This window comes from Trachemys scripta, chromosome 2, assembly GCF_013100865.1.
Source record: "Trachemys scripta elegans isolate TJP31775 chromosome 2, CAS_Tse_1.0, whole genome shotgun sequence".
NCBI lineage: Eukaryota > Metazoa > Chordata > Testudines > Emydidae > Trachemys > Trachemys scripta.
In genome coordinates this window covers 222,244,789-222,261,407 of record NC_048299.1, presented here as the reverse complement: position 1 = coordinate 222,261,407, position 16,619 = coordinate 222,244,789, and the positions used below count along the sequence as shown (strand labels likewise).

Genomic DNA, 16,619 nt, shown 5'->3' with positions numbered 1-16,619 from the left:
TTACAGATTCAGACTAACACTGCTACCCCTCTGATACTGTATACCATTTAAGCACCTTTAGATCCATGTAACTGGGGAAGGGGTTACACTACTTTCACAATACAGTGTAGTTAAAGGGGCACTACTTTTGTGGGTCATTCTTGGATGGGTAGATCATTACTAGAAGGTACATTCCCTGCCTCACTGACTCATTCCTTGGGAGTTTCTAGGGCAGCAACGTACTTTTCATCTATTTCCCCGATGTGAGGGGCCACTTCCCCCACCCCCGGCATGAAGAAAGCAAAGAACTGCGCCTGGGGGAGGGGGCGGGCGCATGCCCTCCTACAGGTCTGGCTGCCTGCCCGCCTCTCCTCCGGGCAGCAGCCGGGACAATCCCGGCGGGAGGCGGCTCGCACAGTGGGTAGCCAAAGTTCAGCGGCGAGACGCCGAAGCCAAACCCAGCCCCTGGCCGGGGGAGGATCGGAACGGGAGCTGCAGACAGGGATTGGTAACAGCAGACACAAACTTTCCCCTCCAAGGCGAAGCAGCCTTTGCAGCGGCGGCGGGGGGAAGGAAACGCGCCCGCTCCCTTAGCATGGGCCCCTGGGAGCTGCTGCAGCTCTGCACCTACGGCCTAGCCATCGCCACGGCTCTGCTCCTCTGGGCGGCGTGCGCCCGCGGCAGGAGACGAAGGTAAGGGGCGGGGAAGGAGGCAGTCGCTGTACAGCGTTTGGAAGAGCCCGGAGGGGTGGTTTTTCCAGCAGGCTTTGTGCGATGGGGGGAGAGAGGCGTAAATACCCACACCCCCCACTCCCGGCACTTTGGGTAAGTGCTGCTCCGAGAGGGGAGAGTGAGTAGAAAGGCGATAGCTCTGGCGCCGCCTTAGGCTGCGTTCCTGAGACCAGGTTATATCTATTGTACTCCGCCCGCCCCCTACAGCTACAGTGACCGAGATCCCATCTGCAGGTCCCGAGTTCCTGCTTTTTGGGGGCAGCCTTTGGAGAGCCCCGTGTTACTGTCCTGAGCCCAGCACACTGCATTTTTAGAGCCAGAGGTTTTCTGTGGGTCTTAAAAGTTATATGTGAAATGCAACGTAAGTAACAAACACTATACTTCAAATGAGTGACACGAACATAGGTCCCCTATTTCAGTTGCAGTGATAAAACCAGTTAATAGTTTATTAGCTGAGTGCGTTGTCTAAAGGTTCCATGTGCTGGTGTGAAGCAGGATCCAAATCCAAGTTTGAAACTTGGCACAGTTTTGAGCATTGAATGTACCCAGTGATCTGTGCAGTCTTAGGCCTGTAATTTCTAAGTGAAGTATTTCTGTGACATGCAGACACATGCATTATATGCAAGAATGTGCTGGACTTGAGGCCGGTGCAAGGATATTTTGCACCCTAGGCAAAACTTCCACCATGCACCGCCCCGGAGCATTGCGTATTATAAACTGTCAACAATGAATACTGCATAATGTGGCATTGTTCATTAGAATTAATACAAGGGGTCAGAGGAGATGATCACAGCGGTCCCTTCTGGCCCGGGGGAACCTATGAGCAAGGAGGAGTCTGAGAATGCTCCCAGCATGCAGGGTCTCTGAACGTTCCCAGGCTCTGTCCCTCGGCCGCATTGGTCGCCACGCCCGGCTGGCTGTCTCCTCTTTGCTCCGCCGCAGGCTCCCACTGACTGTCCTGTGCGGCACCCCTCGCTGGGGGGGGGGTTTGTTATGGAGGCCTAACCCCCTGCCCTGCTCAGCTGACTCCCGTGACGCCGGACACGGCTTTTTGGTGCCCCCAAATCTTGGTGCCCTAAGTGGCTGCCTAGTTCGCCTAGTGGTTACACTGGCCCTGGCTGGACTGATAATAAATCAAGAGGACTGATTTCTTGTGCACCCACATCAAAATCAGTGGGAATTTAAAGTGTACAAGCCATGCAGGGTCAGGGCTGTGGTATGTTTGCATGTAAAGTTCATTTAGGTGTGGCACTTAGGCTTTATCCATACCCTAGCAAGAAAAACTGAGGGCAATATACCACACATAGCCCCAAATAAACAATCCAGACTTTAGTGACCTGTCACATTCAGCCTGAGGTGAAGTTGTGTGTCATGTTGGAGTCAGATGTACACTTACGTTGCTTGACTATACTCCTGGGTTTCATCTGTTCTTTGCCCTCTTTTATTTACAGAGAGTGCTGATATAATGTTGCAACAGAGAAGATAAGTTGTGGGGATTTCTGTATTTCTTGTTAGTTTCTCCCATTATGTTAGTTTTTGTTTCTTCCAATTAGAGAACTGGTGATTTCAAAGAAGGTACATGATCATATTTCTGCACGGGCTATTTTGAGAAAATGGTGAAAATAGTTATGTGATGCATGAATAGTTGTTGGGAAGTGTTGTCCCATGTCCCTCCCTTCTACCCCACCCCAGGTTTTCTTGGCACCAAATGCAAAACTTGTGCCCATAAAATTTACAGTCAGACATGAATTGCAGGAACAATAAAAGTAAGTAACATATTCTAAGCAGGGGTTCTCAAACTGGGGGTTGGGACCCCTCGGGGTCACAAGGTTATTACATGGGGGATCGCGAGCTGTCAGCCTCCACCCCAAATCCCGCTTTGTCTCCAGAATTTATAATGGTGTTAAATATATAAAAAGGTGTTTTTAATTTATAAGGGGTGGGGGGGGTCGCACTCAGAGGCTTGCCATGTGAAAGGGGTCACCAGTACAAAAGTTTCAGAGCCACTGTTCTAAGGGTTATATTCGTAGCCGTAAGGCCTACAGACTTTTTTTTTTTAAAGTAAAAGCTTAGTTTCTGGAGCAGAAGTGTATGGCCGTTGTGCTAAAACAGAATTACATTATAAATGAGACCTGGCAAGATCACTACCATGTGCAGCAAACCAAATTACTGTTTGGTTAACTAATGAACTGTTTTCAAAGTAGTAGCTGTGTTAGTCTGTATCAGCAAAAACAACAAGGAGTCCTTGTGGCACCTTAGAGACTGACAAATTTATTTGGGCATAAGCTTTCATGGGCTAAAACCCACTTCATCAGATGCATCATCAGATGCATGGAGTGAAAAATACAGTAAGCAGTATATATATTACAGCACATGAAAAAATGGTAGTTGCCTTACCAAGTTGTTGGTGGTGGAGTCAATGCTAATGAGGCCAATTCAATCAAGGTGGAAGTGGCCTATTCTCAACAGTTGACAAGAAGTGGTGAAGTGAAGGAACAGATTGACAGAGCCAGAAGGATACCCAGAAGTCACCTACTACAGGATAGGTCCAACAAAGAAAGTAACAGAACACCACTAGCTGTCACCCACAGCCCCCAACTAAAACCTCTCCAGTGCATCATCAAGGATCTACAACCTATCCTGAAGGACGATCCCTCACTCTCACTAGGGTTACCATATTTTGTGCCTCCAAATGGAGGACACTCCACGGGGCTCCTGGACCCCCGGCCCCCCAGCTCCCGGCCCTGCGGGCCCGGCCCCCCCGGCTCCCGGCCCGGCCCCCGGCCCGGCACTGCGCCCCCGGCTCCCTGCCCGGCCCCGCACCCAGCCCGGCCCGGCACTGCGCCCCTGGACCCCGGCCTGGCACCACGTGCCCGGCCCGGCTCCCGGCCCGGCACCATGCCCCCGACCTCGCGACCCCGGCCCGGCCCCGCACCGGCCCCGCACCGCCGACCCCAGCCAAAGAGGCCCTGGCCGAGCCCTCCCTCCCGATTTTCCCGGACATGCCCGGCTTTTGGGGATTTCCCCCCGGACGGGGATTTGAGCCCCCAAAAGCCGGACATGTCCGGGAAAATCCAGACGTATGGTAACCCTACTCTCACAGATCTTGGGAGAAAGGCCAGTCCTCGCTTACAGACAGCCCCCTACCTGAAGCAAATACTCACCAGTAACTATAGACCACATAACAAAAACTTTAACCCAGGAACCAATCCCTGCAACAAACCCCGTTGCCAACTCTGTCTGCATATCTATTCAAGGGACACCATAATAGGACCTAACCACATCAGCCACACCATCGGGGCTCATTCACCTGCACATCTACCAATGTGATATATGTCATCATGTGCCAGCAGTGTCCCTCTGCCATGTACATTAGCCAAACCGGACAGTCTCTACACAAAGAATAAATGGACATAAATCAGACATCAAGAATTGTAATATTCAAAAACCAGTAGGAAAACACTTCATTCTCCCTGGACACTCAATAACAGACTTAAAAGTGGCAATTCTTCAACAAAAAAACTTTTAAAAAACAGACTTCAAGAGAAACTGCAGAACTGGAATTAATTTGCAAACTGGACATCATCAAATTAGACCTGAATAAAGACTGGGAGTGGCTCGGTCATTACAAAAAGTAGTTTTCCCTCTGTTGATACTCACACATTCTTGTCAACTGTTGGGAATGGGCGACGTCCACCTTGATTGAATTGGCCTCATTAGTACTACAAAAAGTAATTTCCCCTCTGTTGATATTCACCCCTTCTTGTTAGCACTGACCCCCCACTTGGTAAGGCGACTCCCATCTTTTCATGTGCTGTAATATATATACTGCTTACTGTATTTTTCACTCCATGCATCTGATGAAGTGGGTTTTAGCCCACAAAAGCTTATGCCCAGATAAATTTGTTAGTCTCTAAGGTACCACAAGAACTTCTCGTTATTTTTTCTTTATGAACTGAATTCTTCAATATTTGGATCAGTGCCTAAAACACCACTATACCTGACATTGAAAAGAACAGATCAAAACATCATCCAGCTAGAATGCTACAGATCCCTACATAGAGCTTTCATACTAGCAGACTACCTTGCTACAATAAAATGTGCGAAACTAAGGCAAATGTAAAGATTTTTTTTATCAAAAGTGATGAGGAGAAACTGCCACACTGAGAGGAAGGAGAGATATGGCAAAGATGGCATCACACTATGCAGCAGCTTGCCACTGGATCAGGAATGGATGCTGTTGACAAATGGACACAGGATCAAACCTCAAACCCAGTGTGTAACCCCAGCCCTTGACAACTTTGGTAACAGGTGTATAGCTTGTCATGCCAGTGAAGCCTTATTGAATTGAATGACTGAAAAATGGTTCATATTTTATGAAGTCTCTTAGCTGACCATTACTATTGCATTTCAGACCACATAGGAGTTTAAATGTCCTAACGATTTAGAGAATTTTCTTTAATTCCTATAACTCTCATGAGATGTTGCAGGGGTCACTGTCTTTTGAAGCTGCAGTTGTGCTCTAAGGTGAGGAGCACTGGCCCTAGTTCAGCTTAAGCACATGCTTAATTAAAGTGCTATAAAAGTCAATGGGACTTAAGTGCTTTGCTGGTTAGGCGTGGTTTGCTGAACTGGGGTCCTTTATTTGGAGTGGCTTATTTAAAAAAAACGAGTGTGCAAGATTTTGTCCTTAAATGTTACTGAATTTAATAGTTTTGCTATTACTTGCATAGTGCTATAGGTGTGCATTAGCCATAATCAGATTTCAGGATGAGGTAAATGCAGTTTCTCTGTTAAATTACTTAAATACATTTGTGATGCTCTGTACCTCGGGGGAACATCCTGCACCCCCATGTTCATCTTTATAAAATGATTGTGTGCTATCCAGTGCAAAGTTTGTCATGTTGGGTGTCTTTGGAAGGCTCATAATGCACTGAGCATGGTTGTTATAGTGATGTTATAGTAATTGTTACAGTAATGTTATAGTAAGGTTATAGGTTATAATTTCCTGTGTATATAGTTATGAGGCTGAAAATGTACCCTCATGGCTTAAAGCAAGCCCATGCAGAAACTCTCCAAGAACAGAGAGGTGGATGGGACAAACCCAGCCCAGCCTCACAGGAACAATGGACACTGGTTTAGGCAGCAACAAAAGAGTCTCACCCCCTTTGGGCAGTTTGCGACTGCGATGAGGTAATGCTCACCTGATTCCGAAGGGTGGGGGGAGGGCAAAGTCAAGAGGAAAGAAAGGACATGATAAAAGGGAGAGACATTTTGCCGTGCTTTCTCTCTTCCGCCTACATCTACAGACACCGCCACCAAGCGACTGAACCACTGATCAAAGGGGAGAACCTGGCTGAAGAGCCAGCCTGTGGTGAGAAGCATCTAAGTTTGTAAGGACATTGAAAGTGTTAAGATCAGCTTAGAATGCATTTTGCTTTTATTTCATTTGACCAAATCTGACTTTTTATACTTTGACTTATAATCACTTAAATCTACTTTTATAGTTAATAAATCTGCTTGTTTATTCTACCTGAAGCAGTGTGTTTGGTTTGCAGTGTCTCAGAAACTTCCCTTGGGAGAACAAGCCTGGTACATATCCATTTCTTTTTTAAATTGACAAACTTATGTAAGCTTGCAGCGTCCAGCGGCGGGCATAACTGGACACTGCAAGACAGAGGCTCCTAGGGTTGTTTCTGGGACTGGAGATATTGGCTAGTGTCATTCACTTGCAAGTAGCTGGAAGCAGCTTACATGCCAGAGGCTGTGCGTGAACAGCCCAGCAGTGGGGGTTCTCACAGCAGAGCAGGGTAAGGCTGGCTCCCAGAGTCAAGGATTGGAGAGGCCTAGCAGATCACTGGTCCAGATAACACCAGAGAGGAACGTCACAACATTATTTGGGGATTGTAAAGGAAGGAAGAGGAGTTTCCCTTTTAATAAATGTTTATCTTTTGAATGCTGGCAATAATAATAATAATAAATAATACAAAGGAAAAGCTGATTTCTAACAGTCTTTGCCAAAGCTTAACATCAGGGATAGTGAAGAAACAGAACCAAGAACAAAGGTTTGCTCCATCACAGCAAATATTATCTTGGGTTAAACTTCAGTATCCGATGATGCTCATTACCTCCTGCATGCAATGAAAAGATCTATCTTTTGTTGTGGAAGGAAGAAAGGCTGCTCTGGAGGGACTGGGCAGTTTGCAGGGGAAGGAATGTTTTTGTTTCCAGGAAGTTCTTCCTTTATTTCTTTCCCCATTTCTCCCCATTCAGAAAGATTTCTAATGTGAAAAAACCTGGTGGCGCTTGCCATTTTATTGTGAAGATTATTCCCATTTATCTTCATAAAATTATTGAATCAGCATTGGCTTTTCTAATTCTTTCTTCTCAAGCTGTTCTTCTCTGCATGCAGATAATCTATCCAAGTAAGAGGTTAAACAGCACATATCTTGCTTGCCTGACTCACGGCATAGTGCCACTGAAGTCATTGGGATTATTGTCCAAAGTAAGGTGAACAGAATCTGCCCTTAATGATGTAAACTTTAAAATCCTTGAGACAAGAAACATTTCTTACCTATGGGTCTGATGCTGCAAATATGAAAAGACCATGTGTACTACCATGATATTTGGAAATCTAATGATGGATAAAAATGTTAAACGTATGTGTCTGCTAAAATGATCAGCTATGAAGTAGTTAACAAGATTGACATTTTAATAGACAACACTAGGCTTTAGAGTTAACTCTTTGAGATGAATGAAAAAATATACATTACATGTAACTCACGTGAATGTAACCATGTAGCAATGTAAAAATTGCAATACTGGAGTAGACCAATGGTCCTTCCAGTTCAATATCCTGTCTCTGGTGATGGCCAGAATTAGTGTTTCAAAGAACCCTAAAGTGGGTAGTTATGGAATATATTTAACCCCAGGGACATTTCTTACTAGCCCCCTCAATTACAGCTTGACTATGCCCTGAATCATGCTTGTGTTCAATTTTCTATCTCTTCATTAGTTTAGACTCCCTCCAAAAAAACAGACTGAAATTTATCTAAAATCCTTCTCCAAGACATCACCTTCCTGAGCCCAGACAGATATTTCTGAAAAGAAGTTAGATTTCATCTTTGTCTCCAGAACATCCTGTCCTTCTTTGTGACAAGTTGTGAGCCTGTTAACAGCTTTCTTACCAAGTGAATTGTAGTTCACGAGATGTCATCAGCCTGTCTTTTTTACCACTCTGCTAATTTAGGCAATATGTTAAGGTAGTTTTCTGTTTGAGGAAACATCAGGAACGACAGATAGATTTTTCTTGTATTCTAACCTCTGCTCTCGGTATCTCTTTCTCCTAACAACATGCTTTGTATGCTGTTTATTGCAAGGGCATTGAATACATAGACATTTTCATGACCTGTGTGTTGGTTTCATCCTCCACACTTCCTATTGTCTTAGCCATCTCCACCCTAAAATTAATAGAGCTAATGACTAATTAACTCTGTTTTAAGCAGGGAAGAGAAATATTTTAATCACTTAAATAACTATGAGATAATTTGTTTTAGTTTTAAACAGTGCATTTATTATGTTTTTCAACATCTTGGATTCATTATGTTGAAAAGTGGCAACTTGTAGTTAAAATTTATTTCTCTGCATTCTTTTTCTGTTAGAGCTCAACAATGGTTGGATGAAATGCAATAAGCAAATCTCTGCTTTTTTTCAAGCTGTACAGTCTCAGTTCACTGGGTTTTCAGTTCTCAAGCAACTAGAAAAGGACTGTGTGGAGCTATTCTCTTGAGAATATTGCATAATGGACTGTCTCATAAACAGTTTTTCAGTGCAGCTTCTCAGTCTGCTCAAAAAAGATCTGTGCCTAATGTATATCTAGGTTTATGTTTTTCATCTAGGTGTGGAGGATGGTATTATGGGAACAAGTAACATGCATCTTAGTAAGTAACAAACTTCACAAGAATCTATGATTTACAATATTCTTTGCTTAAGGTACACTGCCACCTAGCAACAGTTATTTTTTTCCCTCCCACTTCGTTTGACCTACTTCGTTCTGCTTTAATTTGTACTTTGTCTTGTCTTTGTTAATCTCTAAAAGTCATCCATATGTGCTTTACCAATTTTTGTACAGGAAATGCCATGGAAATAAAAAAAATGTAGTCATTTTTGTTGCAAATAAGACCCAAAAATTATTAGTTTCTCATTGTAAACATTTTTTTGCACTTAAAAATCAGTATTTTGTTTTTGTCTTTCCAAAATTTGGATAGGAAACTCTGGCCATCTTTCTCCTTTAGGAAATGCTAATAGAACTTTGTTTTGCTTTATTCTTTTATCAGTTACTCATTGGAGAAAATGAATAAAATAAAGGGATAATTATTTTAATTTATTATTTCAGTGCAAAATCAGTTCAGCCTTAACTATGACACTGTGACTGGTGCCTCCATCCTATATATAGCACACCGTATTATACAGTGTGCAGAATGTGTGGAGCAAACAAATGTCCCTGCCCCAAAGGATTGGCATTCTTAAAGCATGAGCCAGAACAAACAAACAGAAAAGGGTAGAATGCATCATAGAATAGATTGGTCTTTATTAATTTTTGAAGGAAGAGATGGAGGGTACTTGACAAACGTTAATTGGGTGGTTATTAGAAGTGTAAGGGATGGCATGAAAGAAGGCACAGAGGGGCAAATCTTAAGCCTGGTGGCCCTGGGCAGATACAAAGGGACAAATCTGCTTCAACTTCTGGAGGCATAATAGTGGAAATGGCCACTTCAGCTGCTTAAGCACTGGTAATGTGATTTGGCTGTTCCTTGTCTGAGGCCCCAGGAAATGGCATCTCCTGTTGTACTCCTTCCTGGGATGGTCTAGGAAGGATGGTCTTGCAGTTGGTAATGGCATTGGACTGGGGCTCAGAAGATCTGGGCTTGCTGCTGGTTCTGTCACAAATATAATGTATCATCTTGGGCAAGTCATTTAGTCTCTCCGTGCCTCGGTTCTCCATCTGTAACATAGGGATGATAATTCTTTCCTGCCTAATGATGTATTGATTCATGTATCTGAATGACTCTCAAAATACTCAAAATTGCTGGAATAATCACTTATGTCCCACCTCTCATGGGAATGGGAGAACAAGACATGTATAGCAGCAGATCCCTGACCAGTCAGTGACCTGTGTACTGTATTGCAGGGAATTCATAATAATTTAATTCTGTGGGAAAACCCCCACATCATGCCAGTTCTACAAACAAACTGAATCAAGCTGTATGATGTTAAGGGTAAGTACTTTGCCTTATGATGTTGTTCAATTCCTTTTGCCCCCATATTTGTGCTGTTATGGGAAGTACGGTCTGACATAATTGCTCTATTAATTAAAGCTGTTTGCCTTAATCATGCAAATATTTGCATATATATCATCAGCACCTGGGTGAGTCATCTACAGCAAGGTTTGAGCTTTGCTGTTTCTGGATCTCAGTGCATGAGAGACTAATGCCTGAGTGAAAAGACCCATCTCTCTTAGCCCAGGCTGTAGCTCAGGAGTTGGCAACCTTTCAGAAGTGGTGTGCCGAGTCTTCATTTATTCACTCTAATTTAAGGTTTCGTGTGCCAGTAATACATTTTAACATTTTTAGAAGTCTCTTTCTATAAGTCTATAATATATAACTAAACTATTGTTGTATGTAAAGTAAATAAGGTTTTTAAAATGTTTAAGAAGCTTCATTTAAAATTACATTAAAATGCAGAGCCCCCCCAGACTGGTGGCCAGGACCCAGGCATTGTGAGTGCCACTGAAAATCAACTCGGCATGCGTGCTATAGGTTGCCTGCCCCTGCTGTTGCTCATTGATTTTTAGGTGACCTTGCCACCATCAGAGGGGGACAGAGCACCAGACCAAGTGGGGATGTCTTGAACCCTCTTCATCTTATTTATGTGTTTCTATAAAATAAAACAGAAGACTTTTCCCAGTTCTGTATGTTGTCACTGGTTCAGCCTAGTGTATAGTGATGTGGGAAATGTAGAAGCTAAAAGGGGTGACTACCATAAATGCAGTAGCTCTGTAACTCAAAGGGTAAAATCTCATGTATGAATTTAAGCAGGATCCCAAATGTGAATTGCTAGTTTTCTTTCATAAATGTCACACAGCAAGTGTATAGCAGAGCCAGGAATGGAACTCAGTTCTCCAGACTTTTAATCCCATGCTTTAACACTTGTCCATGTTTCCTAACACACGTAACATTACAGTCTAATAGAGAGATACATTTTTCAAATATGAAACAGATTTTGAGTTCTGATTTAAACTTGTGGTGTTCATAGATTCCAAGGGACCATTGTGATCATCTAGTGACCTGATCTCCTGTATAACACAGGCTATAGGACTTCCCAAAAATAATTCCTAAAGTATATCTTTTTTAGAAAAACATCCACAGTGGTGGTGAATTCACCATGACCCTTGGTAAATTGTTTCACTGGTGTTATTTTATTTATCATCTTCTGATGTTTCTTGATAAATATACTTTTTTGACTAATATCCTTTTTGCACTTCTGGGAAAATTTTAGCTGACCAGAAGTCTTGCAGTACAAAAGTTTTCTAAACCACATGGAGCTTGGCTTTATTCCTTTCTCCACAAACTGTCTTTTTGAATGTTGCCAAGTTCTTCTGTTTCTTCTGCTTTGTTTGGCACATGTCAGGAAAAAAAAAAATCTTGGCTCCCTTATAGAACACATCTTGTTTCTTTTTAACTGCTTGTACTTTCTCTCTTTTTGTGATTCATATCAGAAAAAAATTGCTATGTTGTGCTTCCAATATTTCAATTTTGTTGCAGTTTTCTGAGCAATATTCTGATGTTCTGAAACACACTCTCTCTCTCTTTGTGGGCCTGATCCAGTGCCCACTGAATTTAATGGGACTATCTCCATTGAGTTCAGTGAATATTAGATCAGGCCCTGATCAAATGGTCAGTTCCACCACTCTGCTTGCAGATGTGAAGGGAGCAAAGAAGAGTAAAATGGGCTAAAAAGGGAGCATTGAGAGTGGCCCCGTTTGTAATATGCTCCTCCCTCCTTGGGAACATATTGCAATTTTGCAGGATAAGGTCTCTTGGGAGAAGTTGGATCAGGGAGCAGATGTTCTACATATGCTGTCCTGGGGACCTGTCAGACATTCAAGTGAATATTTGTCAGAAGCTGAGGGTACTCCTTGAGGTACTACCTTGTACTCCATGCCTGCAGTCCCCCTCAAAGACATATGTCTACACTGCAGCTGCAAGCATGCTTCCACGGGTAGGTATGGACAAACATGCTAGCTCCACTCAACCTGGCACGCTAAAAATAGCAGTTTAGCTGGGGATAGTATGGGGAGCAGCTTAGGCTAACTGTCAGAGTACAAACTTGCCTGGACCCCCTTGGTACATACTTGGGTGGCTAGCCTGAGCTGCCGTACTGCTACACTGCTATTTTTAGTATACTAACTTGAGCAGAGCTAGTGTGTGTCTTTCTGCATGAGCTGGTAACCGTGCTCCCAGCTGTAGTGTAGACATACCCATAGATAATCAGTGGCATCATGGCTTCTGAGAATGGGCCAGGCAGCACTAGGGAGGGTCAGCCCTTCTTTGTGCAGCTGGAAATCTCATTCCCTGTGGATCCCCAGGATACAGAGAATTTGAAGTCCACATCTCTTACCTCTACTGCAGCTCACCAAATCCTGCCTCCCTTACAGAAGCTATCATCTTGCTTGCTAAGTGACTGTTGCAGAATTTTTTTGGGACTCCTGTCCCCACTTTTAAGCTTTTAGTACAGGAGGATGCAATGCAGCAAAAGTCTTATTAAAAAAACTTTGGACAAAGCTTTATAATTTTGACTGGTATTAAAAATACACTATACAGGAAGTAGAGCCCTTTAAAATATCATGGACAAAAAACTTATGAAACTGGAGTTAAGGTTGATAGTGAGTGTCATTAATTTAAGGGCCAAAACCTTACAACAGCTTTGTAGCTAATGCTGATTGAAATTTTGGGCACTAAATTTTTTTCATTGACAACAAAATTCTCACCATAATTTAACATTGTTCAATTTTTTTATTATGTGCAAAAACTTTGTTGCCTTTTTAAATCTTCATTTAAAAATATCAAAAACATTATCAAAATGATTATTGACAATTTTTCGTTTACCAAAAACTCCAGGTTTGGGTAAATGAATATTGTCAGTGTTTTTGATAATTATTTGTAAATATGATAAATGACTTCTTTTCAACACTTTGAATGAGATCATGTTCAAAATTTAGAATTGTTTGTTATATGCCTTTTAGATTATTATTAATAATATTTATTATTTTATATTATATATTTTTTACCAACTCTAATTGTAGTTAGTAAAAAAATTTAAAATTAGAAACTCCTGAAATTCAGTTAAACCCAAACATAGATAGTATGGATAATTCCTAGTTACAACTGCCAAACTCCCCTACTTCTGTCTCTCTAACAATGCCCTGAGAAAAACCACAATCTCTGAGGTAGCCTTATCTATCTGGCCTTGCCTGCAGAGCTGCTAGGGCAGTAGCTCTCAGACTTTTGTACTGGTCACCCCTTTCACATAGCAAGCCTCTGAGTGCGACCCCCCCCCATATAAATTAAAAACACATTTTAATATATTTAACACCATAGATTCATAGATTCTAGATTCATAGATTCTAGGACTGGAAGGGACCTCGAGAGGTCATCGAGTCCAGTCCCCTGCCCGCATGGCAGGACCAAATACCGTCTAGACCATCCCTGATAGACATTTATCTAACCTACTCTTAAATATCTCCAGAGATGGAGATTCCACAACCTCCCTAGGCAATTTATTCCAGTGTTTAACCACCCTGACAGTTAGGAACTTTTTCCTAATGTCCAACCTAGACCTCCCTTGCTGCAGTTTAAACCCATTGCTTCTGGTTCTGTCCTTAGAGGCTAAGGTGAACAAGTTTTCTCCCTCCTCCTTATGACACCCTTTTAAATATCTGAAAACTGCTATCATGTCCCCTCTCAGTCTTCTCTTTTCCAAACTAAACAAACCCAATTCTTTCAGCCTTCCTTCATAGGTCATGTTCTCAAGACCTTTAATCATTCTTGTTTCTCTTCTCTGGACCCTTTCCAATTTCTCCACATCTTTTTTAAAATGCGGTGCCCAGAACTGGACACAATACTCCAGCTGAGGCCTAACCAGAGCAGAGTAGAGCGGAAGAATGACTTCTCGTGTCTTGCTCACAACACACCTGTTAATACATCCCAGAATCATGTTTGCTTTTTTTGCAACAGCATCACACTGTTGACTCATATTTAGCTTGTGGTCCACTATAACCCCTAGATCCCTTTCTGCCGTACTCCTTCCTAGACAGTCTCTTCCCATTCTGTATGTGTGAAACTGATTTTTCCTTCCTAAGTGGAGCACTTTGCATTTGTCTTTGTTAAACTTCATCCTATTTACCTCAGCCCATTTCTCCAATTTGTCCAGATCATTTTGAATTATGACCCTGTCCTCCAAAGCAGTTGCAATCCCTCCCAGTTTGGTATCATCCGCAAACTTAATAAGCGTACTTTCTATGCCAATATCTAAGTCGTTGATGAAGATATTGAACAGCGCCGGTCCCAAAACAGACCCCTGCGGTACCCCACTTGTTATGCCTTTCCAGCAGGATTGGGAACCATTAATAACAACTCTCTGAGTATGGTTATCCAGCCAGTTATGCACCCACCTTATAGTAGCCCCATCTAAATTGTATTTGCCTAGTTTATCGATAAGAATATCATGCGAGACTGTATCAAATGCCTTACTAAAGTCTAGGTATACCACATCCACAGCTTCACCCTTATCCACAAGGCTCGTTATCCTATCAAAGAAAGCTATCAGATTGGTTTGACATGATTTGTTCTTCACAAATCCATGCTGGCTGTTCCCTATCACCTTACCACCTTCCAAGTGTTTGCAGATGATTTCCTTAATTACTTGCTCCATTATCTTCCCTGGCACAGAAGTTAAACTAACTGGTCTGTAGTTTCCTGGATTGTTTTTATTTCCCTTTTTATAGATGGGCACTATATTTGCCCTTTTCCAGTCTTCTGGAATCTCTCCTGTCTCCCATGATTTTCCAAAGATAATAGCTAGAGGCTCAGATACCTCCTCTATTAGCTCCTTGAGTATTCTAGGATGCATTTCATCAGGCCCTGGTGACTTGCAGGCATCTAACTTTTCTAAGTGATTTTTAACTTGTTCTTTTTTTATTTTATCTGCTAAACCTACCCCCTTCCCATTAGCATTCACTATGTTAGGCATTCCTTCAGACTTCTCGGTGAAGACCGAAACAAAGAAGTCATTAAGCATCTCCGCCATTTCCAAGTTTCCTGTTACTGTTTCTCCCTCTTCACTAAGCAGTGGGCCTACCCTGTCTTTGGTCTTCCTCTTGCTTCTAATGTATTGATAAAAAGTCTTCTTGTTTCCCTTTATTCCCGTAGCTAGTTTGAGCTCATTTTGTGCCTTTGCCTTTCTAATCTTGCCCCTGCATTCCTGTGTTGTTTGCCTATATTCATCCTTTGTAATCTGTCCCAGTTTCCATTTTTTATATGACTCCTTTTTATTTTTTAGATCATGCAAGATCTCATGGTTAAGCCAAGGTGGTCTTTTGCCACATTTTCTATCTTTCCTAACCAGCGGAATAGCTTGCTTTTGGGCCCTTAATAGTGTCCCTTTGAAAAACTGCCAACTCTCCTCAGTTGTTTTTCCCCTCAGTCTTGATTCCCATGGGACCTTACCTATCAGCTCTCTGAGCTTACCAAAATCTGCCTTCCTGAAATCCATTGTCTCTGTTTTGCTGTTCTCCTTTCTACCCTTCCTTAGAATTGCAAACTCTATGATTTCATGATCACTTTCACCCAGGCTGCCTTCTACTTTCAAATTCTCAACGAGTTCCTCCCTATTTGTTAAAATCAAATCTAGAACAGCTTCCCCCCTAGTAGCTTTTTCAACCTTCTGAAATAAAAAGTTGTCTCCAATGCAGTCCAAAAATTTGTTGGATAGTCTGTGCCCCGCTGTGTTATTTTCCCAACATATATCCAACATATATATAGTTGAAGTCCCCCATCACCACCAAATCTTGGGCTTTGGATGATTTTGTTAGTTGCTTAAAAAAAGCCTCATCCACCTCTTCCACCTGGTTAGGTGGCCTGTAGTAGACTCCTAGCATGACATCTCCCTTGTTTTTTACCCCTTTTAGCCTAACCCAGAGACTCTCAACACTTCCGTCTCCTATGTCCATCTCTACCTCAGTCCAAGTGTGTACATTTTTAATATACAAGGCAACACCTCCTCCCTTTTTCCCCTGTCTATCCTTCCTGCGCAAGCTGTACCCATCCACACCAACATTCCAATTATGTGTATTATCCCACCAAGTTTCAGTGATGCCAACAATGTCATAGTTGTATTTATTTATTAGCACTTCCAGTTCTTCCTGCTTATTGCCCATACTTCTCGCATTTGTATATAGGCATCTAAGATACTGGTTTGATCTTTCCTCCCAGTTTTGTCCTGACCCTCCTTTCTCTCTGACAATATAGCCCACTCTCCCTCTCGTTTCCGACCCATCTCCCCGGTCTCCATGTTCCCCACTTACCTGTGGGCTTTGCTCACCTGTCCCCGTCGAACCTAGTTTAAAGCCCTCCTCACTAGGTTAGCCAGTCTGTGTCCAAATAGGGTCTTTCCTCTCCTCGAAAGGTGAACGCCAGCTCTGCCTAGCAGTCCTTCCTCGAATAGCATCCCGTGGTCTAGGAAGCCAAAGCCCTCCTGGCGACACCATCTTCGCAGCCAGGCATTCACCTCCATGATGCATCTGTCTCTGCCCGGGCCCCTACCTTTGACAGGAAGAATTGAAGAGAATA

General features: G+C 42.8%; 1 protein-coding gene across 1 annotated transcript in view; it reads left to right on the top strand.

Annotated features, from left to right (window-relative positions):
• Positions 1 to 370: 370 nt before the first annotated feature.
• The window catches only part of LOC117873529 (cytochrome P450 7B1), a 193,825-nt gene continuing 177,576 nt past the window's right edge, over positions 371 to 16,619 (top strand). Inside the window, exon 1 of the mRNA XM_034762996.1 lies at positions 371 to 672. Coding sequence (XP_034618887.1) covers positions 575 to 672 — 98 coding nt within the window. The 5' untranslated portion in view covers positions 371 to 574. The remainder of the gene's footprint in view (positions 673 to 16,619) is intronic.